The 25,631-nt window shown below is 43.1% G+C and overlaps 1 protein-coding gene across 1 annotated transcript; it reads left to right on the forward strand.

Moving 5' to 3' along the window:
• Positions 1-1,751: 1,751 nt before the first annotated feature.
• On the forward strand, positions 1,752-22,785 carry UBAP1L (ubiquitin associated protein 1 like). The gene is made up of 5 exons (XM_006129191.5): positions 1,752-6,833; positions 10,083-10,916; positions 12,002-12,211; positions 16,199-16,300; positions 17,597-22,785. Exons 1-5 carry the CDS (start codon positions 6,702-6,704, stop codon positions 17,729-17,731), a joined length of 1,413 nt encoding a protein of 470 aa, XP_006129253.3. The 5' UTR covers positions 1,752-6,701; the 3' UTR covers positions 17,732-22,785.
• Positions 22,786-25,631: the final 2,846 nt, after the last annotated feature.

The following is a 25,631-nucleotide window of genomic DNA, read 5'->3' on the forward strand; positions in this document are numbered from 1 at the left end:
GCAGTGTCTTCAATTTATAAAACTTAACGAATGACGAGAGGATATTCAGGATAAGTGGTTAGGCTCCTTATTGTGTCAGAGGGTATGGCGTTGCAGGCTGATTAGAAACGTGACTTAGACACCTCACTTCTGTGGTGCAAGCATTTAAAGAACTGAGCAGTGGTTCAATACCGGTGTATGTAAAACAACACAAGTTTCTCTACTTCATGGGAAAAGCTGTATGATTTCTTTTTTTTTAAGGTATGCATAACTATACTTCTGTATCTTGTTCATAAATATACAAAATTTAAAATGCCAGTTGATGTACTGTAGAGCTAAGTATACTCTTGCTATGTAGTTTTAATACAGTTCATATTATAGCATTGTCTAAGATTGATTTCCCTTGTAAAATATTTTGATCAAAGAAAAAAAAAGTCTTTGGGTGTTTAAGCCACCAACTGAAAATAACGTCTTCAAAAGATTGGATAGTTTAGAAACTATTGTATCCAAGCTTGTGGTTGTGATTCTAAAGGAGTCTGTTTTCAAATAAACACTAATCGGATTAAATCTATGAACCGAGCTGAATCCAGAAAGGCATTTTTGTGCTATTTTCTTGAGGCTTAGAAAATTATTGCGTCCCAAAAGAAAGTTGATTATAAATTTCCATGACTCCTTTGCCCCACTTTCATGTTTGCTTGCAATACAATTTCATTATTGTATGGCAGTAAGACATTCTGTCCACTCTTGTAGTGTCTTTATGTTTTTTTAAATTGTGCTTGATGTTTAATTCAGCTGTCATCCTGGATTCTCTGATGTGAAACTGACTAGGAGTAATGTGAAGATGACACTGGATGAGTGAGCTCAGAATCCTTATTAAAAAAAAATAAAATTATGTTTTAGCATAAGCTCTTATTTACTGGTCGGTAACTCTGCTTTCATAGTCAGACAGGGTCTCCTATTATCTTAAAAATGGAAACCTCAGTTGCATATTTTTATAGCATATCATAATGGTCCATTTGTTATGAATAAAGCTAAGAACCTCTGAAGATACCTGGAGTGCTGACAGATTTTATCTAGTGTGTAACCACTTCCTAGGTTTGATGTACACAAAGTTTTTGTATCAATGATTGCGCATGTGTTTGTGTATTTTTTTTAAATCAAAATAGTATATCAGTCCAACTCCTGATATGCATACCGTGCTACCAGAGAGTTTTATTCTCCATATATGGAATAGCTATACTGGTATAAAGAACATTTATATGGGTATGACTGCATCCATACTAGAAGCGTTGTATTGCTTTATACCCGAATAGGGAAGTGAATTAACTTGGATAAACAAGCCTGTGTTTTGGTAAATTCAATATAGCAAATATTTCAGATATTTGTCAGAACACCAATTGTTCTGTTAACTCTTGATTTAGGGATTGCATTAACACTCCTTGTTTAATCCATAAAAGAGTCTTTAAAAGTCTTTATTTAGAAAATGGTAACATTTTTTTCCATATACAGGCAGTCCCCGAGTTACGTGGATCCGACTTACGTCTCGGCCCGCGTCTCCCTGGTCTGCTGCGGCGGGGGGGGGGGGGGCGCAGCTAGTGCCCTTCCGCCCCCCCCCCCCCCCCCAGAAGACCAGGCTTTTCTTGCGGATGCCTGTGGTAGAGCAGCTGGGGCGCTGCCGGTTGGTCCTGCAGCGCCGCTCCTTGGCGCTACTGGACCAACCTGGCAGCACCCCAGTTGCTCTGCCCCGGGCTTCCTGGAATCAGCCGCTTCTGATCAGTTTCAGCAGCAGCTGAATCAGGACGCCTGGGGTAGAGCACCTGGGGTGCTGCTGGGTTGGTCCCCGTAGCGCTGAGATGCGACGGTGCGGAGACCTACCTGGCAGCGCCCCAGCTGCTCTGTCCCAGGCGTCCAGATTCAGCTTCCTGTAGTCAGCCGCTGGTCAGTTTCAGCAGCGGCTGAATCTGGATGCCAGTTCCGACTTAAGTACAAATTCGACTTAAGTACAAACCTACAGTCCCTATCTTGTACGTAACCCGGGGTCTGCCTGTACATGCCTGACTGCCATTGACCATAATGGAAGTTGTACCTATTTTGAGAAAAAGACCCTGTTTGTTATTTAATTACTGGACCATCCTTTCCTTTCTGCAGAACACAATGCCTGCAAGGTAATATTAAGTACATAGGTTTGGACTCTTCAGAATATAAGATCAAGGTAACCGAAAGAGCAATGCTTCACTGTAATTTGTTTTTAAATAGTTTGTTTTTCTGTGACTCTTAAGCTGTAGGTTACACTGAGCCTCTCATGTATCAAAGCAGATGGTCTGGGTTAGTGTAGGATTCCAGCTTGCTACACGTGAAATGTATTAATGAAAATGCACATGCAGCATTGCAAAGCTGGTTATTGTCCATCTGTCTACAACTACAGTCTTGGATGCACATAATCCTTCCATTAACAATCCAAATAACAGCCTTTCTGTAATGTTAATATAAGTTTAAATATATTAATTAGATCAGTCGTTCCTGGGTATTGTGCATTGGAATGTTCATATTTTAGTCTAATAATATCAGTATTTAAATTTGTATCCTAATGAAACAAAGAGTTTCTGGCTGAGAGTTAATTTAGGGGCATCCTCCTTTTTAGATCCACATTGTTCACCGTTTTATATGACATGCTGCTCTATCCCCTTTGTACAAATTCTGCTTCTTTTTGATGTACTTATCCTTGCTAATGAACATACCTCTCTCTTGTTTGAAAAGTTATGGGCAAAACTTGGAAATGGATATGATTCTAGCTAATTTGTATTTCTTCAGTAACATTGTAAGGAACTGCTGTGTGGGGATTAAAAAAAAAAAGCACAGACTTTAGATTCCAAGTCTTGTCAGAAGACTTGCTATCAAGACTTTCTAGTTAGCATTATGCAAAAAGTAGGTTTGTATTAGTCTCTGGTAGATGAAGAAGCCCAAATCCCTAATTTCTTATCTAACTATTCAACAAACTTATTTTTCACTAAATTGAGTCATTCATAAAGAGCCTAAATCTATTGGCACTATTGTAACAATACTTTCTGTGCCGCTAATCCCAGCCTCCACCCTTCTCTCCCTGCCATTCCTATCACAAAAACAAACAGACTTTGCCATGCAAAATATGATTTGGTTTTTTTTCAAAGTTTATGTAGGTAATACAATAGCAATATACCTCTTAACAATAAGTGTGGTGGTATCTCAGCTCTCACAATAACAGGGTTTGGAAAACAGTGTGGGCAACACCTCCCAAACAAAGCGTTCAGGAAAATGACTAAAACAGCAGAGTTCTATACCCCATAGAAATAAACTGAACCTCTTTCTGTATTTTTTTATTTAAATGAGATGACATACCTGGTGCTGCCCTGGCCCAACTCAGGAGTGGGGTGGGGGTTGCACTGGTCTGGCCTGGGCTTGGAGGGGGCAGAACGCACTGGTCTACTGGCAGCACTCCCCAGTCTACCCCAGCTTGAAGTGGGGGAAGGAAGGGGCTGCGCGTGCTGGCTGGCTGCATTCTCACTGGACAGCCCAGCAGTGCTGGCAGGTGGCGTACTTTGACTTCTGAGGAGGAGGCCAGGGCTGCCTGGTGCCGCTCTTGAGGGGGTCCGTGGCTGTGGGGCTAGTGCAGCTTCCCCGCAGTCCAGCACGAGTCAAAAGCCAGGGGGGTAAGAGCTTGGGGTAGAGGGGCCACTTACCTGCCGGATAGCAGGCAAGAGGGCAAGCCTCATCCCCAGTTGGTCACTCCCTTGGTATAGCTGCTCCCCAGTGTTTCCCTGGCACAACCAACCCCTGACCTTGCTTTAAGTTAGGCTAAGAGGAAGCTGCATTCCAAATCTGGTGCAGTGCTTCCTGCTTAGGAGGAGTTCTTGAACACATGGTCTCGCAAACAGGCAGACACGCATCTCTAATGTAGAGAGAGATAACTGAGTGCATGAACTCTGCTCCATCTGACTCTGAAAGAGGAGCCGTTTCTCATGATGAGGCAAAGCTGGAGAAGAGGGCATGTGTGCGCACAACAATAACGTCAGCAATTCTGTTTCCAGTAATCTCATTTGGATTTGTGAGTATCTGTTAGGATGCTCCTTTCCCATCTCAGCAGTCACCTTCCATCTGCTCTTTAAACCCCAACTGGGTCAGCCATGTGGAGGGGAAGCCCTGGGGATTGTGCTGCTTAGTTCAGACTTTGCTAGGGCTGCTGTTGGGTCATGTCAACTGGGCTAGGAGGATGTCTATTTGTGCTTCCGTTGGCCACTGTGAAACTGCCTACTCCTTCCCCCAATCCAAGTTCATCCTTAAACTGCAGAAGGGTGGAGAGACAGCTATTTTAGCCTGTGTCTCAAGAAGAACTGCCCGTTGCTCTTTTCCTTGTACTCAGTTTTCTTGTTGGGGGAAGAAATGAAAGGAAGAAAGGTGGGTGGATGGATGATTGAAGTGAGAGATGTGGCAGTTGTGAATGCAGCGAGGGGAAAAATGAGGGAAAGGGAAATATGTGAAGAGTATTGGAACTATATGGCAAATTAAGCTTGAATATAATGGAGGATGGACACTGTGAATAAATAAGAGTCTGTATCATTCTGCAATTGAAGCTAGGGTTGATGTGGCTCTTGGTGACCCAATGGTGCCCTGGGACTAAATGCCATCTGTTCGAGTTATCACTTACCATGGGTACCAGAACAGAGTACTTCATCTTCTTACCAGATATTTCAGAAATGTGCACGTCTGCCCATCTATGCGTCACTTTGTTCAAGACTTCCTCCTAAACGGTTAACGTTAGGGCCACCAAATTTGACATGTGGCTTCCTATTATAACGTAAAGCAAGGCTGACTATGGTAAGAGATTGGGATGTGTGCAGAATTCAATTTTCATAAAATGGAAAGGGAGGGATCTGGCGGGAGGGGCTGTTATACTGCAGAATGATCACAGAGGGGCAGCAATGGGCCAGAGATGGGGACCGGGACAGCTATAGCCCCATTGGGCCAGCAGGGGCCAGGAGTGGCGAGAGGGACATCTATCTACTATATAGTTCAGAGAGCTTGTGAGTCAGTCCCCGAACACCTGTACATGCACTTTCCCCTGACTGTGCCTGCTGCTACTGCAGAGGCCATGGAGAGACGCTTCTCACCTGGCCCTTGGGTGCTGCGATGACAGAGGGCTGGGATTGTCCTCTCTCCCTAGGGCAGCCTGCGTCCTGAACCCCTTCTCCCAGCCCCACCCCAGCGCAACGATTTACATAAAGAAATACAGAACTTATTTGAGTTAAGGACCTGAGCAATGCCAGGTAAACCTAGCCAGAGTATAGAAGAAAGGCTATCAAAGATCTGAGAAGCTGGTAAACCAGTAGCTAAAGGATGAAATGAGTTGCAGTTAATATGCTCTTGCCTGGAAAAAGGATAAATGAGTAATTGCACACTGGTTCTTCATAAGAACTGCTGAGGTTTGAAATGTAGGGTAAATAAGGTAAATCAGCTGGCTCCAGGCACATTCGGAACAGGTATAGCTGTTTCCGGGGGTAGCTGAGTTAGTCTGTACAGGATAAACTTGAAAAACAACAAATGGTCTTGTAACACTTTATATACTAACAAAACATTCTATGGTTTCATGAGCTTTCGTGGGCATAGCCCACTTCCTCCGATGACCTGTGTGCTGCAGTGCAACCTAGAAAAGTCTGTTGTGCAGAATGCAGACTGGCACTTGGGTTAAAAGCTGCCTCCTTTAATAGTCCATGGCAGGATCTTAGGTGCAAGTTCGTCAGAGAGCGGAAAGTGCGTGTGAAAGGACAGCCCTCCCTGATTCTGCACAGGAATAGTATGTCACTAATGAGTGGAGCACTGACCATCTGGATCACAGGACAAGATTTGTGCAGCAGAATTACAGGGAGTAAGATCAACAGTCTGAGCTCTGTGAGCCAAGTGAAGTAATTGTGTTCAGTATGAATCACATTTGAGTTTTACAGCAGTTTATCATCTAAAATGGGTGGGGAACCTTTTTTGGGTCGGGAGTCGCTAACTCTCAGAAAAATCAGGCAGGGGGCTGCACACAAGTGAGGAGCAACTCCCACCCCTCCCCAAACCTTCACAGATGTAGCCCATGACAGAAGGAAAAAGACACTCCCCACATTCCCTTCCCACACCAGAGCCGAGGGGGGTCCAGCCTAGTAGATTGTGTGTGCTCTAGCCCTGCGGTGGAGCAGCAGGGGGGGCTGGAGCACCAGCCTGGGCTTGCAATGCTGTGGGGGGGAGGGCCCTGAGCTTTGGAGGCCGGATCCAGACCCCAGGCCTGAGGTTCCCCACCTGTGATCTAAAAGCTGAACCCTGGAGGTTTTGGCCAAACAGTGCCCCTATTCTGTCTTCTTCACAAATGCCTTCATCTAATAATAGTTTAGCCCTTTTACGTAAATATTTCTAGTTTCTGACACCAAATGCAGTTCTTCAGATTGTCTGTGTGTTTATGGTGCACATTGTTCTTCGGCTTTACCAGAATCGGCAGCAAATAGTGCTTTTCATTTCTCTCTAACCTGTGTTTAGAATCAAAATTATTTTTATTTGCAATTATTATAATATATTTCTACTTTGCCTCTCCTTTCATGTCTTTTTTTAGGATTGGGCGTGTGAAAAGCCATACTCTCCCATTTCACATTAAATGTACTAAGACTTCTTTTTATTTACTTTTTTTCTGTTAGGTTGCAAACTATCGAGAGAATATGAGCTACCTGGATGACATACCCTTTAAAATGTGCAAGAGTTTTGAAGAGGACTCTGCTGAAAGCACCAACTTAATCAGTTTATCCGACTTTGATATTCCTGACTGCACTGAGATCCTAATGTGCACAATGGTGGGTTAGTCTCTGTTCTCACAGCTTTGTTAATTTTGATCCCAATATTAATATCTATGATATTAGGAGTAGCTAGTTATTTTTTCCATTTAAAAAACCCCTTGAAATATTTATTTTCTGGACCAAACTGATACTCATTTTTGCAGTCTCATGCAAGGCCAAAGATTGGTAGGGCAAAGCCTAGATCCTGTTTGATCTATGCCCATGACCCGAAAGGGAATTTAGGCCTGCCAAAACTACCTGCATTGGCTAGGACATATGCTGCTGTGTGGTGTATTCTGAAAGATGTAGGCCTTGTTAACACTGCAGTTGAACACTGTTTAAATACACATAAAACAGGACTATGTAGCACTTTAAAGACTAACAAGATGGTTTATTAGGTGATGAGCTTTCGTGGGCCAGACCCACTTCCTCAGATCAAATAGTGGAAGAAAATTGGCACAACCATATATACCAAAGGAGACAATCAAAAAAATGAACACATGGGTCTGTCCCCCAGAGCCTCTCAAAGTTTAGTATCCTGTAATACCTGGAAACCATCTACTTCAAGACAGACCCAAGAAAACCAACAATAGAACACCACTTGTCATCACCTACAGCCCCCAACTTAAACCTGTCCAACACATTATCAATAAACTACAACCTATACTGGAACAGGATACTAAACTCCAAGAGGCTCTGGGAGACAGAGCCGTAGTCTCCTATAGACAACCACCTAACCTCAAGATGATTCTTACCAGTAACCACAGGACATACCACACTAATGCCAACCCTGGAACCTTCCCTTGCAACAAACCCAGTTGCCAGCTTTGTCCACATATTCACTCTGCTGATACCATTATTGGACCTAACCGATTGAGTTATAAGATCAAGAACACATATTCCTGCTCATCCAGAAATATAATTTATGCTGTCGTGCCGAAAGTGTCCGTCTGCTTTGTACATTGGACAAACGTCTCAGACACTTTGCCAAAGGATCAATGCCCACAAAACAGATATTAGACACGATCACAAAGAAAAACCAGTTTCTTGCCATTTCAACCAGAAAGGGCATTGTCTCAACGACTTGATTACCTGCATCCTGCTTCAAAGACCTTTTAACACCAGACTTGAAAGAGAATCCTCTGAACTGTCATTCATGCTTAAATTTGACACTTTACGCCTAGTTCTAAACAAAGACATTAATTATCTTACTCATTACAAAGATAGCTTCCCCAATTATCACCTCTAATATCATGCCCCTTCTGTTCTGAAATTTGATTTGTCCTTTTCATATGTGTTCATTTTTTTGATTGTATCCTTTGGTATATATGGTTGTGCCAATTTTCTTCCACTATTTGATCTGAGGAAGTGGGTCTGGCCCACGAAAGCTCATCACCTAATAAACCATCTTGTTAGTCTTTAAAGTGCTACATAGTCCTGTTTTTTGTTTCAGCTACACCAGACTAACACGGCTACATTTCTATCACTGTTTTAAATACACATGGTGCTAGAACAGCTTCGTCAGTTATAGAAAACTGCTGTGGATTTCTCCCATTGGCAAGCTGTACTTTTTTATCCCTGTCATCTCAGTTGTCGATGTTATTCCAGAACCTGCTGGCATAGATTTCCTAGGTTACACGGAGTTGTTGCTAGCACAGTGTCAGCCGTAGAATGGGACAGGATTTTCGCAGGAGTCCTCTTTGTAAAAGAAACAGCTTTGGTTTCAGAGCCGTTCCACAAGTTCTCACCAGTAGGTGGGGGCATTGCACTTTATTCTTGGCAAGTCTGTTGGAAGGACTTTCCATAAAAGAGAGCGATGCTGCTTACTCCTGCTAGTAGGAACTTCACAGTTTTAAAAATCACATCCCACTTCTTTACTCGGTCATTTTTGCCCTGCTGTGCTCCACTCCCTATTTTAAAAGTCTCAGATAGAGCAAGAGTAGGTATTTGAAAGAGACTGCAGCATCTGTTCCTTATGCGGCATGTGTAAAATAGGCTAATTGCAAGCTGATGCGGTCTCCTGGCTCCCATGGTTGTGTTTGCACAGGTATTCCAGTTGCCCCCTCTTACAATTCTGGCCTACATAACTTGCTTTGAAATAAACAATATTATTAATCACCAGAATTTGTTTGGATCTAGAATCGTCCCTCAGAAAACGGGTGTATTTTAGCTGTGGGGTATTTGGTTCAAGTCCATTGGCAGTCATCACAGTAGCAAGCACTCTGCCTTACTATCTGTAAGTTGTAAAAATCAGAACTTGTGGTCTGAGCTTGTGGGATATTTGTCTGACATTTAGATGTCAAAGTAAGAGCCAGCTAGGATGCTCCGCTGCAGGAGGTGGTGCAGCAGGCTCCCAGCTGGAGCCCTTCCCCCCTGCATTCCCTCCCATACCCCAACCCCCTGCTCTAATTCCTGCAACCCCACACCCAAGTCCTTTGCCCTGAGCCCCCAAGCCTCCACCCCTGCTCTGATTCCTGCACTTTCAAACACACCAACACTCTGTCCTCAGTCCCCTGCCCTGATTCCTGTACCTCCCTACACCCCAACCCTCAGCCCTGAGTCCTGAACCCCTCCACACACACCCCAACCCTGCCCTGAGCGGCAATACAACAGTACCTGTAAGAAATGTAAGTTACTTTCACCCCTTCTGACATTCCATAAGAATTCTAGTTTGGCAAGCTCCAGAACATGATATAAGACTTATTTACTCAATCAGACTTTAGACTTGCATCACAAATATATTTATATTTTAAAACAAAGTACATGAAAAATAGTCTTTCTCCTACTTCCATGCCAACGCTCTCAGTCCACAGTTCAGTGTTCCCCTTCACCAGTACCATCGGTGATAAATACTTAAAGCGGGGCATAGAGCTTGTTTGTAAGCTCAGTTCTTGAAGTTAGTTTTTAAGCATTGCTCAAAAATTAAAAAGATACAAAGTTCTGGTGTGAATTTGAGTCCGATACAATCATTTTGGGGAGGTGGATACAGTTCTATGAGGAAGATTACAAATACTGGGGCAAACTGTGGAATAACTCCCTTGCCTGGAATAACTCCCTTGCCTGAGATGGAGTTATGCTGATTTACACCAGAAGAGGATGTCGCCCATAGTGTCCAGTCCTGCACTCCTTACTCATGCAGTTAGTTCTATGTAAGCATTACTTGGGTGAGTAGGAGTGCACGTTTGAACCTATAAAAGTATTTTAATTGCCATCACATGAGGTTTTTAAAATAAATACTAAATTATGACACTTACTGCTATTTTACAGTATGATTTCTCATTAGAAAGAAGGGTGCTTTATTGGATTGAGGCCGCTTCTGGGCAAGAAACTCTCTGGTATGAAGTTACTGCTGATGTTGTCCCAACAGCTCCACCTTGCTGGCTGCTTTTGGTTGATCCTAAAGAAAACTATGTCACCAGTACACTGACCGAGGAGACAACTGGTAGAAAAGCTAAGGATGGTGTTACACATACCACCTCTGTTCGGAGATGTGTGAGCCTAAGTGCCGCTGATGTGAGATCTGGCCCTCCCCAGCCCAGAGCTGCGCCGGCTGAGACAGAAAGTGAGGACTGGTACTCTGAGGAGAATGAGTATTCTGAAGGTGATGAGTACTCCTCAACTGCCTGTGAAGAAAGTGACGACAACGAAGAAGAAAACATTTTGGACAACAAATGTGTCAAAAATGCCATGCCTCAGCATTCCGGAATGTATCAGTTTAGGCCAAGGTCTTCACCAGTATTGTTAGATCCACCTTCTGAAAAGTGCTGCCACGAGCCAGTTACCTCAGGTCTGATCAAGCAAAGAAGATCCATGATTTTATTTAATAGTATGAAGAATGAGTTGGAAGAAGCCAAAAAGAAGTTAGCTGCTTTAGTGCATCCTTTAAATAGAGCATCTGTTGAAAAGAAACAGGCTCCAAGACCATTTTCGCTCTACCAGCGCTCTCGAAGTAGCAGAAATCTTAGATACGGACCTGCCTCTGATGTATCCTTGATGGGAACTTTAACCCCAACACCTCCGCCTACCCCTTGCTGTAGTCCTAGGACACTTTCTGCTGCTAGGTCAATACCTCCAATAAGAAACCATAAACCCACAGTTGCGGTAAGACCAGACTTTTTGATAATGTGTACCTTTGTCACGCATCTCCTTGTAAAGTGGGGTAAAAGGTGTAAGAGAAAGGAGACAAGGCATGCTATACAGGAGTATTTCTCAAACATTTGGAAACTGTTTAGGAAAATAGAACCAATTGGCCTTTGTTATATGGTGAAGATGAAAATAATGAAAAAATTAATCGAGGAAAATCTGAGTAGTGTTTGGAGGTCAGGTTTTTTTTAGAGCTGATCTGAAATTTTTTGCTGAACATTTTTTTGAATGAAAAAAATTACATTTTTGAGAGACAGCTTCCATTTTCAGCAAAGAACTACAAACATTTTTTATTATTGCTGGTTACTTTTTCTAAGACTTGGTCACCTGCCTGTCATCCTCATTGATACTATGATTGTTTCCTGCTTGGCCAGCCAAGGACAAATTAAAGAGCTTGTTCTTGGAGTTATGAACAGGAGTCCCCAAAATTTAGAAGCTGGATGTGATCAGTTTTCCACATTAGCATCCATCTGTATCTGAACCCATGCCTAGACTTAATTAAGTCGAGTCTCATTTGAAGAGCGACCTTGTGGACAAATTGTTTTAGTAATGGATTCGTAGTAATGGATTGTTTAAAGGGATTCTTTTGTTTGTTTTTATTTTTAGCATTCATAGCTTAAAGTTTTCCAAAATTTCCGGTCTCCAGACATTATCATCTCAGTCTGTTCAGAGTTTCACTGAAAACATTTAAGGTCTGAGCTCAGCAAGGTCATTTGAAGTAAAATTTAGAATACATTTGAGTAGGGTATGTAACAGAAAAAGTCACATGCTAACACGTAATCCTGTATTTCTACACTCACACACACAGCCAGAAGGGAATTGTTCTGTTTACTGGATTTTTTTCCCGGGGATGCCCAGTCTAATGACATTATATTAAATGACAAATGTTGAAATGGTGCTTTTGAATATCCACAATTACCTTGTTGTTCCAGAAGAGGAGAAAAAAGGATTTTTTTTGTAGCTCCACATAGTAATAAATGCTAGTGTCTTATAAATGTATGTGTCCTAATTAGCGAACATAAAGTTCTCTGTTTATTTTTCAGTCCCTCAGCCCCTATTCCTGCTTGCCACCCCCTGCTGGGACTCTGCGACCTCCAAGTTCCCACAGAGCTCATCCAGATTCAACAGCTGACCTCCTCTCGGCATTAAGCCAAGAGGAACGTGACCTTATAGAGCCAGTTATAGCCTTGGGTTATCCGATACGCAGAGCAATTCTCGCCCTCCAGAAGACTGGAAGACAAAGTTTAGGTCAGGTTAGTGGAGCCAGCATTGATGTACTTTGAATAGTATGGAAAATACTCAATAAAGGACCATCGTATAAGAAGTGCACTATCATCTGGTAACTAGCCAACTCTTAAAAGAGAGCTCCAGTTCTGCTCTCATTATACGTCATAATGGGAACCGAACTCATTCAGATTTTTGCCTTAGAGTCTAAATTCCCCCTAAGCTGTGTGAGGGCTTAGGGCTGCAGCAGGGAAAGAGAGCTCTCCCCAAGCTCTGAAGCTGCTATGGGGAGCTTCAGAGCTTGAAGCCGCTGGCCCCAGCACTAAGCAGCCACAGCCGAGGAAAGGGGTCCCTCCTTGCCATCCCCAACAGGGAGCCCACCTCCTGCACCTCAACAGTTAGCCCTGAGCTCCTTCCAAAACCTGGACCCCCCCGGACTGTAAATCCTTAAGCCCCATCCCAGAGCCAGCACTGCCAGCCAGAGCACTTGTGACCCAACCCTCTGCCCCAGCCCAGAGCCCTCTCCCACATGCAGAACTCCTTGGCCCCACTTTTGCCACATGAATTTTGTTATGTGAACCAATGTGAAGGTGAGGTGTTGCACGTCACCTCCACAGTGGTGCACATAAGAAAATTCATTCCACTCATTGGTGGAAAAAATTAGAGAGAGCACTGCTTAGAGCTTACATTTTTAAGTAATAACATTGGCTTGCACTACGTTCAGCCACCTTCCCGTAGGCAATAATAGCTGCTGTTTTACAGTGTTCTATGTACTGTGTAGACTCAGAAGCCTACACCTGTGACCTAAAGCACAGTGTTATTTTGAAGTGCAGATTTCTTGTTTTCATGGTATGGAAACATTTTGCTAACAGATTTTTTTTCCCCTCAGACATTAGATCAGTATGATTTATCTCCATGGCTCTTCTAATCCAAATAGGACTGTGTAATTGCCTCTGAGACTTCTTTCTTCTTCATCAGAATTAAATAATTTGTCTGCAAAATGGTGATTTATTACTGAATATCTACAGATAATGCTTTTGCATTGCACTGGGTCACAGTATATTCTAATTTGTCAATGCATACATATTACTTATTGGATGCATTTCTACATTAACTAGTATTTGAGCACATGCCCATCTTTAATGTATTCATCCTCACAGAACTCCTGTGAAGTAGGAAAGTGTTGTTATCCCATTTTACAGATGGTGAAATGAGATCTAGAGAGAGACTATGTGACTTGCTGAGCGTCACCCAGGAATTGTACGAAAGAATAGGGAATTAGATCTAAGTCTTCTAAGAGACTGGCTAGTACCCTCTCCACTAGACCATCTTTCACAGACCAGTTTTGCTGTTTAATGCAAGTATTTTTGTAATCCTGATTGGTGAACTTTATTTATTCTACTCACAAAGGCTTAAAACAAGCCTGACACGGAGAAGTGGGCAAAGTGCAGCCTACATGCCCTGTGTAGTCAATGAAGTCATGCAGTGTGCTGTAAGGATGTTAAGAAGCAGGTAATTGACTCATTGTGTCATCAATACAATTTGTATCGACTACACGATTAGTCAATAAGGGAAGGCGCTCTGTACTGACTCGCGCCGGTCCAGGAGCTACTCTTGCTGTGGCTTTGTTATTTAAATGTAGTAGGAGCTAGGCGCACAGGCAGCTTGACTCCTGCTACTTTAAGCTGCACAGCCACAGCATGGGTAGGTCCCCAACTGGCATGAACCAGGACAGTTAATTGGAGTGGATTTAGTTTGTCATTGCATTGCTTTTCTTTTATATGAAAAAGAATAATATTCTGCATAGCATGACAAGTAACGTAATGAATGGGATAATGGGGGACAGGTGAATTACTAAGCTACAAGTGTACTGAAGAACTTCAAGACTAATTTGTACCTTAGCATGTCACAGATTATAGTGCCAGAATAAAAACCCCTTTATGAAGTTTTCTCTGATAGGAAATGCTGGCACTGAGGCTACCTCATTATACGACACGGGGAAAAAACCAGAGAGAACAATTTATGATAGGTTCATGCATTAAAACTGTGTTTGTATTTAGTTTGGTTTGCAGAACGTGCCCATCTAGTATTTTGTGGGTGCATTAATGTTCTCAAAAAACAAGTGCAAAACTTGTTCCTAAATACATTCCTCCAGGGTAAGCTAGCTACATTTTTTCTCCACCTCCACAGGCAAAAGATGAGTCCATACTGTAACATAAAGGTTCAGTATTTAAAAACCTGATTCTGTTTAACTTTTCAATGGTCAAAGAAGTGTTGTCAATAGTAGTGGCTTTTTAGGAAAGAAGGTCATGAGATAAGTCACAGCAGAAAGTTATTCATAAAAATGACAAGTGAATAGAGGCTGTAGTATTTGATTTGATAATGCCAAGTGAATTTAGGTTTTGCTTTTTAATCATCATTACTGCACCACTGGAGAAATGAGATTTCAGCCAAATTTTATTCTTAGCCTTTGAAAGCCTTTTCTTTTGGACATTTAGCAAGTTTAGTGAATCCCTCTGTTGATACTCCCTGATACTGTTAGTCTGGCGGAGGAGCATTCGTTTTCTTTTACTAGCAAAGACTTTGGAGATTGTAAGTCAAATTCTCCTCTGGCTTCAACAGACACAACTTCAGTGAAGTCTATGGAGTTGCCCCCATTTACAACAAGTGGTGAATTTGGTCCTGGCTTTTTTACCATTGTATGTTTCATTTATTGTTTGTCATATAAGTTTTTGGGCGGTGAGCAGCTTTTGTGGTATTTATAAGATACCAGTGGGAATTGTGCTGCCAGCACTCCAAGAACAACGAGGAAAGCCAAACATAACTGTTTACTTTCAGTAATGACAGCACACAGGCCTCTTTTGCAGTGGGGGGCATGTTCTACTCAGTATTCTGGGTCAAGCCCCTGGGGGACTGATGTTTTGAACATCAGCAGTGACACTGAGCATGGCAGGTTAGGGTCCAGCACCATGTAACACTTTAATGATCCAGTTTTTTTTTTTAAGAAATCCAAACTTTAAAATATTTTTCCCACATCAAGCAGAGTTTGGACTTTTGGATTCCCCCAGGGTGGGGGAGTTCTTCCATTTGTTCATATTTCCCACACCCAGGGAATGGGAAGATCTTATATGATTATCTTCTCCAGGGAAGTGGTGAAAATCCTGCTGCCTGAATCACTGACAATTAGTGTGGACAAAGCTTCAGGCAATGAACTAACTGAATGAGACAAGTTTGCGATGACTCTTTCCCATCCTTTTTATTTGCGATCCTCCCTCTATAGCTAAAAACTGGTGCAAAATTACAGCTGACTTTCATGAAGACTGAAAGGCACAAGGTCTAGTTCCCTGAAATGTGACTGTAACAAAAAGCTTTTACCAGCTTGTGGGAAAATTGTACAATGTGCAAGTTGTATATATTCCATGCGTTTCTTGTTACAATTCTAGTCTGTTCTCCAATCCCAAATTCCATCTGAACACTCCAATGTTAGCTTCATTGAGCACCTGAGAATTGAGCTGGTGGAAAAAACCAACCAATTTTGCACTTTCCTTTAAAGTCAAGGTCCAGATCTATAGGTGATGTTACTCTGGAGTGACCTGATTTACACCAGCTGAAGATCTGGCCCACACAGAGGAAATGTTTGCATAAATAAGCTCGATACAACTGCAGGGCTGAAAACTTGGCCCTGCTGAAATCAGTGGGGCTAGAATTTTATGAAGCAGAGGGCCCAGCCTCCATTCAGGCTTGTATGGATTTTGCATTATAATGGAATGATTTGTGTCCCCTCCCATGTGCATGTGGGTGGTAATCCTCTTAGTTATACGGCCCTCATCCCCTTGTGGAGTTCAGGTGACCTCCAAGATGGGACCTTCCTATTGTTAGGTGTTGGAGTGGTGAGCAGGTAGCCTCCCTCAATCGAAGGTTTCATATATGGGCAACGGATTTTGACTGCTGCTTATTTTTTCTCCTGAAGGTTATATTATATTAACCCACTTCCTTTCTTGCTCTCTTTGTTGTAGTTTCTCAGTTACCTTAGTGCCTGTGACAGGTTACTGAAACAGGGCTATGAAGAGGGGCAGGTGGAAGAAGCCATGGAAATGTTCCAGTACTCGGAGAAAAAGGTCAGAAGTAGTTAGAGCACATTCAGAGCAAAGAGTAATGTTGCTTAGGCCTTGTAGTAGAGGTGGGAGTGAACCAAACCCCCAACACGATCTCTACAACCGCTATACTTGTGGGCTGCACAGAGCTGTATTTGTGACTGCACAGAGCTGTATTTGTGAATGGCTCTATTCCTGCCTTCCCTCCTTGCAGTACAAATGCTATTCCATAGCCCCTGCACTGAGGAATTCTATATTACAAGGGCACCTGCCTTCCCATGGCCCATCTACCTACTAGTTTCACAATGAGTTGCTAAGGCCCCCGTGCAGGCTCTCTACTGTTCACCTTCCTTTCCCTAGATAGTAGAGCCATGGTATTGTAGCCATGTGTGATGGCCTGTATGAAGTCACATTTGGCCAAGGGTGTTGGGAGGTGCCACTAAAATGTGAAAAGCTGGCAAGGAAGAGGATAAGCACTATTGAACTTTGGCATAACCCCAGCTTCACAACACCTTTCACTTCTGGTGACTTAGTTTCAAAGGAGAGGCTGTGGAAAATACTGAAGCCAATTAAAAGTCTGGCAGGAGTGAGGGGTATTAGAGGGCAGGGGAGCACTACAAATAAATCCCAGCTCATGCTCAGCACTTTTTTCCCATTTGATCTATTTTTCATGACATTATTTCATAATACGGACTGCAATTCTATTTCATTATTAGATAAGCGTAGAGTATTCCCCTCCCCCCCTCCAGATTAGTAATGTTTTACCATACTCTTGGATAGGGAAGACTTTAGAACCCTTTGGAATTGCTGAAGATGGTCACATTTTATTATTGACTGCTCCATTATAAGCAGGATAGAAATAAAGAAACAAAAATTGTTTCCTGCCATTCAAAGTTAGACCTCGTGTCTTTTCATTCAGGGCGTGTGTTCAAAGAAAGAGAAGTGAAACCAGATTCACCACCAATACCAGCGGATGCCACTCCATTAAGTTAGTGGACTGGTGCCCATTTTTATCTGGGGTGAATTTGGTCCAGTGCTTTCAAACTGCCCTGTTGCCGTCAGAGGAGCGGTTCTGCAAAGGCAGCCCCTGCACCAGCTGGAGCCTCAGTCACTTTCATGGGGCTTTACCTGAGCACAGGAATTGGTCTGGGTGGAACAGCATTTAGGTTCAGGGCTTTGCCATCCACATTCTGTACCATTGATCACATAGATCAATCGCACCTTTTCACACATGGCTGCCTCTGTTCAAACCTTTCAGTGAATTCTCCTTGAATTGATAATGATAAACTAACTTCCTTCCTGTTCCTTTCCCCCCTCCAGGCAGCTGAATTCCTGCATCTTTTAGTGCAGTTTAAAGACATGGGTTTTCAGCAAGCGGAAATCAAAGAGGTTCTTCTGATATATGAAAATCATAGAGACAAGGCACTAGAAGAGCTGATGACACGAACACAGTGACCAAATCTGTGGTAACAGTGACATCGTTTCATCTCTAGATTGACCACCAGAGCCCCATATGTGTCAGTTTCATTCTAGACACAGGCTGTTAACTTAGTGAAAAACATGGCCACCGACCATCAGAAATAAACCATGCAAGTCATATCTCAATCTCTCCTTACATTCTGTGAACGTCTATTACAAGTAGTAATTGATCATGGCAGTGGCTTTATAGTAGAATGTTTTATCTGCACCCCTGCTTTCTACCTCAACTATCTCAGTATGCTGAATAAATTGAAAGTGATTCCAAGCCCTATGTGGCTTAAATTCTGCAAAAAAAATGGACTATGGCTTATAAAGCTTTGCAAAACATGTCCTCCTCAATCACTATGGGATCAGATACAGCATAGTCTCTGCTTTCTCTGTAGTACAATGCCAGCAACTAGAGCCAGATGTGAACTTCAAAAAAATACAAACCTACAAAAGTCTTTTTTTTTTTTTTCATAAAAAAAGGGACATTTCTTCGGAAAATAAGTCCCTGTTTTCTCGAGACAAGTCCACCTTGGCTTGGTCCTGTTTGAAGGACTTGTAACCAAATTCTATGTTTCAGCCAAATAACACTGACTTCCAGTTTAAAAGGGAAAAGGTGGACTGAATGTAATATTTAACTGAGTGTAACAGAAGAAAATAGGCTTCTGTTGTAATTTTGTTGGTAACAAATAGATCATGTTTATCCAGTGAGATGACAATGGCTTATGCAAGATGTATGCCCTGTGTGTACAGGAATTTTCATGAAATGTGGAAGAGAACCGAAGGAATGATTCTGGTCTGTGTTCATTTGAAGAAAGTCTGGGGAAGCAGCACAGTTCCAAAAGGTGGGAAACTGTGGCTCAAATAATCAAGTTTTAAGATCTGGAAAACTTTGATGTCTTTTTTTTTTCAGATGTAACTGATCTGTGTTTCTGCCCTCTGCACCTTTACAGGGATAGCATCACAGAGATGAACTTGAGCACTTGATTTTGCTTTGAATTAGTCATAGATGTGTAATTGCTTGTAAGCGATTTTTTCTTAAATATGTATATTGTGTCTTTTCCTATGAAAATGCCAACTGGCACAACTTAGCAGGGACAATCCTTAATTAGTTACAAAATATTTACCATTTTCCACTGTGTCCTTCCAAAAGCTTTCATAGTCCAATCTATTTCAGCTGAGTTAAACAGTCTGTCCTTATGTTTCTTCCCCGTGTTCCCATTTATAGCTTTAAATATCATTGTTTGGGAAATGCACTGCTGTTACTACATCCTCCTTTGGGCTCACCGCAGAGTTGGAACACTGGCTCGTAAAAGAACAGGGGATCTCATGGTTAGACTGGGACAAGATGACCTGAGTTCAGTTCCAAGCTCTACTACACGTTTTCTGTTGGACCTTGTTTAATCATTTAATCCCAATTGTAAAATAGGACAAAACTTTCTTCTGTTCTTTAACCCCTTTAAGAATACTGTAGGCTCTTTGGGGGCAAAGACTGTCTTATAGCATGCCCGGAACCATATATACTTCTTAGGAAGTCTTGTTTGTCTCTTCTATGGCTGTCACAGATCCTAATAAATGCTTCTTTCTGACTGTGCAGTAGAGGATTGTAAGCTTTTGTCCTCTGTTTCTCTGGTGTATTTCAAGTTTCTGGAACCTGAACAGGGTCCATCCACTGGCCCAATCTCTAAGTCCCTAGGCACTCTCTCAGGGCACAGACCTTCTATTTGACACCCCATCCAATGGTTGAAACCTGCTGTCCAACTATCTAGCCCCTTTAGGCACAGCACTGGCTCTCCAGACTTCCCCTATACTTAAACATACCCCTCTCCCAAAGTCTCAGAGGGGTAGTCGTGTTAGTCTGTATTTGCAAAAACAACTAGGAGTCATGTGGCACTGTAAAGACTAACGGATTTATTAGGGCATAAGTTTTTGTGGGTAAAACCCACTTCATCAGATGAATTGGAGTTCAGTCCACATCAACTGCTGTGAATGAGCCACTTTCACCCTGACTTGATTAGCTTCATTTACAAAATCACCTTCTTTCTTTTGTTGTCCTTATATATACCCCTGCCTCTGCAAACTCTACTCCAATTCATCTGATGAAGTGGGTTGTACCCATGAAAGTTGATGCCCTAATCAATCTGTTAGTCTCTGCAGTGCCACGGGACTCCTTGCTGTTTTTCCTTCTCCCAAAGTCCACCCAAAAGGTGTGAAGCTTCTGGGTTACAGTTTGACTCTCTCAGGGGCTCACTGTAGTTGTGATGCAGACAGCACACACACACATTGCCCAGTCAAACATTGCCATGCTCTTAACATGTAAAGCACAAGAGAATACAGATCATACAAAACCTCCTAAAGACAGAATCTCTCATGGGCTTCACTTTCCCTTGGGGGCTTTGAGAATCATTTGTGTTCCAGCGGATCCTTTGCCCCTGCAGGGAATCCCTCACCTTAATCTGGGGCAAAGTGAATTCCTTGCCCTTGTCTTCTCTGGGGATTCCCTTTAGACTCCTGCCAGGGTCACCTGCTTCTTTTGGTCTCCTTGGACATTTTCAGAAACAAGAGGAAGTGTCTTCTCCCAGTGAGAGCAAACAAACCCATTGTCCCAAGGTGTTCTGTTTTGAATAGGTGATTGCAGGTCACTCATTGTTGTCTCTGGCCAGTAGAAACATGACAGAGCCTTGCTAATTCGTGGGGGAGCCACATACAAATAGCCTATGACACAGTAATTTCATAAAATCATCCGTCATTCAGAAGTGGTACAGACAGAACCCCTAGTTCATCACAGACTGTCGAAAGAAATTGCTTTGATTCGTAGGCTTTTTATGCCTCCCCTTTGTCCAGTGGTGGGCAACCTGTGGCCTGCAAGGCGTGTTGTTTACCGCTGCCCACGCGCAGGGTTGTCTGATTCCACTGGTTTCCATCCACATTATATTTTTCCTGCCAGTATTATTAAAGTGACACGCACGTAAAGCAAGGGCATGTGAACTGAAGTGCAAGTTGACTGCACACAACCTTGACTAGGAGAGCCGTGCGCTCCCTCTTCAAAGCGCTGCTACAGTTCAGTTGACGCACCCTGCAAACGCTAGGTACGCAAGCACAGTGAGCAAAACTACCCTTTCCCGGGAGACCGTCTTGGTTACAACTATCTTGTGACTCACTGAGATGGCCTAGGTTGCCCATCGCTGCCTTCGTCTGTATGTAACTGAAGAGCGCAATAAGGCTGGAGAGATGCTCAAGCACTGAAACAAACAGGGGCAATCCTGAAACCTTTACTGATGTGAGTAGTCCCCCTGAGATCAAAGGGACTGCTCCAGTGAGTAACTAAATCTGCATAGTAACTCTTGGCCTCGCAATCACAACAAATGCTTTAAAAACATTAGTTTCCCCAGCCAGTTATTCCTCTGTGATAGGAATTCTGCATCCCTGTCACATGCATCCTCCCCCCATCTCCCTTCCTTACAGAAGTTTTTCACTTACACGCGCATTTATTTTTGAACACAGTCCTTATAAGGCAAGTCCATTCTACAAACAGAATTTTTCATCCCATTTATTGTTGCCAAGATGATGTCACTTTAAAAAAAAGTGTGGCAGAATGTTAATGTATGATTAAAGAAATAGTTTAAAATCTATCTTTGTCTTCAGAGAAGTAGACATAATTAAGAGTCAAGGGAATAAACTATTGTATATACCATTCCAGTGACTTCAAAACATTTTGATTGCAGTATCTTTAAGATAGGACATAAAATTTGCAGATGGTTTTGTGCCCATTTATTGTAAAAAGGATGGCTGTGCTTGATGGTTTGTGGTGGAAACAGTTTGTGTAGAGATTATTTTTTTTTTTTGGCCTTGTATAGCAGATTTTTCCCCATCCAATTCTTCTTTGAACAATTCTCTTTTCAGCCCTACACAGCTCACAGTTCTATGTACAGGTGGCTTTTAGAGGCAATGGGTAGCTGACTCAGTTTTACTTTGTTGTCACTTTAGCTTGTGGACAGGTTGGTTGAACCAGTGTAATCTTCTTGTGACATCCACGTTGTACTACACAGTGAATCCCAACACAGCTCTGCCTTCTAAAATGTTACAATTGTAGGACACTTTGTATTTTATTCTCGTGCATTTCAGTCAGGGCCGGCTGGAGCCTTTCCTGCGCCCCGGGCAGTGGGTGTGTGATGCATGCGTGGCCCCGCCCCGCACCTGGGCGCATGGCGCATGTGCGGCCCCGCCCCCCAGCACGCTGCACACCTTACACGGCACCTGATTGCAGCTCTAAGGGGTGCCGTGCGGCCCTGGGCGCATGGCGCCTGATGGCAGGTCTCAGGGGCGCTGCACGGCCAGGTGCGCGGTGCCCCTTACAGCTGCCATCAGGTGCCCCCCATAGGTTGGTGTCCTGGGCAGCTGCCCGGCTAGCCGCCACCTTAATCCAGCCCTGATTTCAGTAAATCTACAAGCTGTGGACAAAAGCAAATGAAGGGAACAGAAGGTGTTCAAAGGGGATAGAAGTTGTCTTGCTTGCCTTCTTTGAGGCTATACTTATAAGGAATGGAAAAAAGTCTGTGGAGTTAAGCTAACATGGATGAGTTATATAAGCCTGTAACAGTTATTTTAACTGCTCTGAAAAGGGGGGTGGGATTATACTAATTACTCACCTTTAGGTGATTTTAAAAAAACATAATGCCCAGTATGTGCTGCTGTTAGTGTAGGAGACAACAGTGTTAAGTGTTAAGTGACTTCAGCTAAGACAGGACTTAGCTTTGGCTTTGCTTAGTTTATACTAGCTGGGTTACAAGTAATAGTGGCAGGTTTCCAGTTGTAGCAGTTTAGTTCTCTCCTGGAATTTTAAATGCAAACAAATGTACAGCTCATTTGCTCCCTATGTTTCTGTCAAATAATGTGTGCAATTATAAAAAGGTTAATTAAGTAGAAGAATGACTGGAGGAGCGTTCTCCTTTCTGTCTTTGTCATACACGGTCTCTTATAACAAAAGGCTTTCTGTGGATCTTTAGCATCCTTGACCTAAGTAATGTCTCATTTCAGAATAAAAAGCAAAAATGTAAACATCAAAGCTGTTTATGATTTTAATTGAAAGCAACTGAACCAGTGAGGGGAAAGATGATGGGAGTCCAAAGATAAAATCATGTAACAAATGAAGTGGTCACTAAATTGAATGTCTTCTGTGAACTCACAAGTGGATATGAATATCTTAGGTGCAGATACTTTATTCCCCCCCGGAGAAGGACTGGCTCACTTCCAGAGCAAGCAACTCTTCACGACACCAGAGAAAGACACGCAGGGACTGACAAATAAGGTGCCTTGACCTGAGCCTAAAGGCCTTGTGATTGCATAATTTCTGCTATTTAAAATGAAGTGGGCAATTCAGGGTTAGCAGGCAGTGAGGTGTGTTACAAATTGTTGGAAATAGCCATATCATCAATGTTTCTGTTGAGTCCATGGCTTTTAGTGTTTAGCAGAGTTACAAATTAAAGTCCCCAGACTTGCCTTTTGAAGGTTAGCTATAGAGCCCCTGAAATCCAGTCACTAATAGTGATCAGCGTAGTCCTTAATCATGTTGTGAGGCCAATCATCAGGGAGGCCAGTGGACAACTCTCTGACACCACCAACTCAAAGATCCCATACTGCCATTTACCAATCAAAATCAAAGCCTTCCCCGAACACTTCCACGACACACTCTGCACCCTCTTTCCCCATGAACTCATCCCAGGGACCTTCTACATGTTTTTCAAGACATGCAAACAAAGGAATCCAGGCAGACCAGTCATATCTAGCCACTGCATTCTGAGGGACAGAACTCATAGAACCCATCATCAAACCATTCACCATGCCAAGGGTCATCTTCTTCCAACATACTATTGACTTCCTCCTGAAATGTTGCAGTGTTAACAAAACTCCCCCATCCTTGCTACCATGGGTGTCACCTCCCTATTCACCAACATCCCTCACCACAGCAGCATCACTGACTGCCTCAGATACATACAAGATAATGTGCAGTGCTCAGAAATCCACCCAAATCACATTGCCAATCGCATACACTTCATCAGTTCACAACACATACTTTGTCCAAACCATGGGGACAGCCATGAAAACAAGGATGCATTGGCTCCCTGTAGCCAGACACAAACCCCATCTTGGTTTTCCACGAACCCCATCTTGTTTCCCCCCCCATCCCAGAGAGCAAGAGAAAGGCAGTCAGCCTTTGATGCCCTGGGAACGCAGGTGTGCTGCCTGTCCCTGACTCTACCATAAACAGAAACCAGACAGTAAATGGGCTAGCTGACGACCCGGGGCCTCCCGTCGCCCTGATGGCTAGTACCAGTAATTGACACGCCTGCACTGTCCCAGGAGAGGAATCTTCGCCCATCACATACCAGAGGTGCCCATTGTCTGCATTTTCCCAGGTGTAAATTATGCTTTGCACCCTTCGTGGGAAACTTGGTGTTCAAAGCCATTTTTCCTAATTGGCCACTTGAAACCAGGAAGAAGCCTACATGACCCAAGGGGTATAAAAGAGGTTCAGCAGCCCACCCCATTTGAGCTCCAATCATCTATACCTGCTGGCAGGTATTGATTGTCTCCCGAGGTCTGTGGGACGCCCAACCTCGCCCTACTTCTTCCCGAGGGATTGAGAGAAAGACGCTGGCCACGCCAAGTCTGGAATGCAGGGGTGAGAATATATACCTGCTATGTGTCTATTTTGCATGCATTTAATAAGAGCTCAGAGAACCAAAAGGGTTTCATGGTACCTGTAAGTGACTTATTAGTGTAATTTCTGTCCTGTCCTTTGTAGTGGCTGTGTTATCTGTAACACAGTAGTAGCATTTAACAACTAAGTTTACCCTGTAACAATAAAATAGTAACTGTTTAAGCTTTAACCTGACTCCTTCAAGTTGCTGTAACAGAACCAAGCACAATTTAAAAGAACTTCAGCCGGTCATAAGGGACTCACTGCCCTGACCGTCGGCTGACACTCCCCAATATGCCAGCCTCTTCACTGGCCACCTTGAGGAAAACTTTCTGGAAAATGAACTAAGAAACCTGTGATCTATTGAATTATGTTGTGATATTGTCATATCAGACAACTTACTCCCTTAGGCCTGGTCTACAGTAAAGGGGGATGTCAACTTAAGATATGCAACTACAGCTACATTAATTATGTAGCTGGAGTCCAAGTATCTTAAATCATGTTTTGGCGCCGTACACACATATGCTTCTGTCAACTTCCCTTACTCCTCGTGAGGAGCAGCCCTACCAGCACAGGACTTCACTAGACCCGCTAATTCAAACCCCAGAAGATAGACTGCAGCAGCGTTGATCTTCTCTGTAGTGTAGACAAGCCCTTATAGATTTCCACCACACCTTCTGTAACCATCACCCCCATTCATTGAACTCTATAACACTCTCACACCTGAATCAACTTCCTAGACACCACGATCAGCTTAAACAATGGAACCCTACAAATGACACAAATCACCACATTTACTTTCACAGGCCCTATAACCACCAAAGACTTAGAATCATAGAAGATTAGGGTTAGAAGAGACCTCAGGAGGTTATGTAGTCCAATCCCCGGCTCAAAACAGGACCAACCGCAACTAAATCATTTCAGCCAGGGCTTTGTCAAGCCTGACCTTAAAAACCTATAAGGGTAGAGATTCCACCACCTCCCTAAATAACCCATTCCAGTGCTTCACCACTCTCCCAGTGAAATAGTTTTTTCCTAATACACAACCTAAAGTTCCACCACTGCAACTTGAGACCATTGTTTCTTGTTCTCTTATCTGCCACCACTGGGAACAACCTAGATCCATCCTCTTTGGACCCCTCTCCCCCCTTTCAGGTAGTTAAAGGCTGCTACCAAATCCCCTCTCATTCT

Source organism: Pelodiscus sinensis, chromosome 14, assembly GCF_052426305.1.
Source record: "Pelodiscus sinensis isolate ZL-2025 chromosome 14, ASM5242630v1, whole genome shotgun sequence".
Taxonomy (NCBI): domain Eukaryota; kingdom Metazoa; phylum Chordata; order Testudines; family Trionychidae; genus Pelodiscus; species Pelodiscus sinensis.

Excerpts from the sequence above, each read along its gene's own strand:
- UBAP1L (XM_006129191.5), top strand. The coding sequence starts at position 6,702 with ATGAGCTACCTGGATGACATACCCTTTAAAATGTGCAAGAGTTTTGAA. Across the intron at positions 12,212-16,198 it reads GAAGACAAAGTTTAGGTCAG|TTTCTCAGTTACCTTAGTGC; the intron begins GTTAGTGGAGCC and ends TCTTTGTTGTAG. Across the intron at positions 16,301-17,596 it reads TCCAGTACTCGGAGAAAAAG|GCAGCTGAATTCCTGCATCT; the intron begins GTCAGAAGTAGT and ends TCCCCCCTCCAG.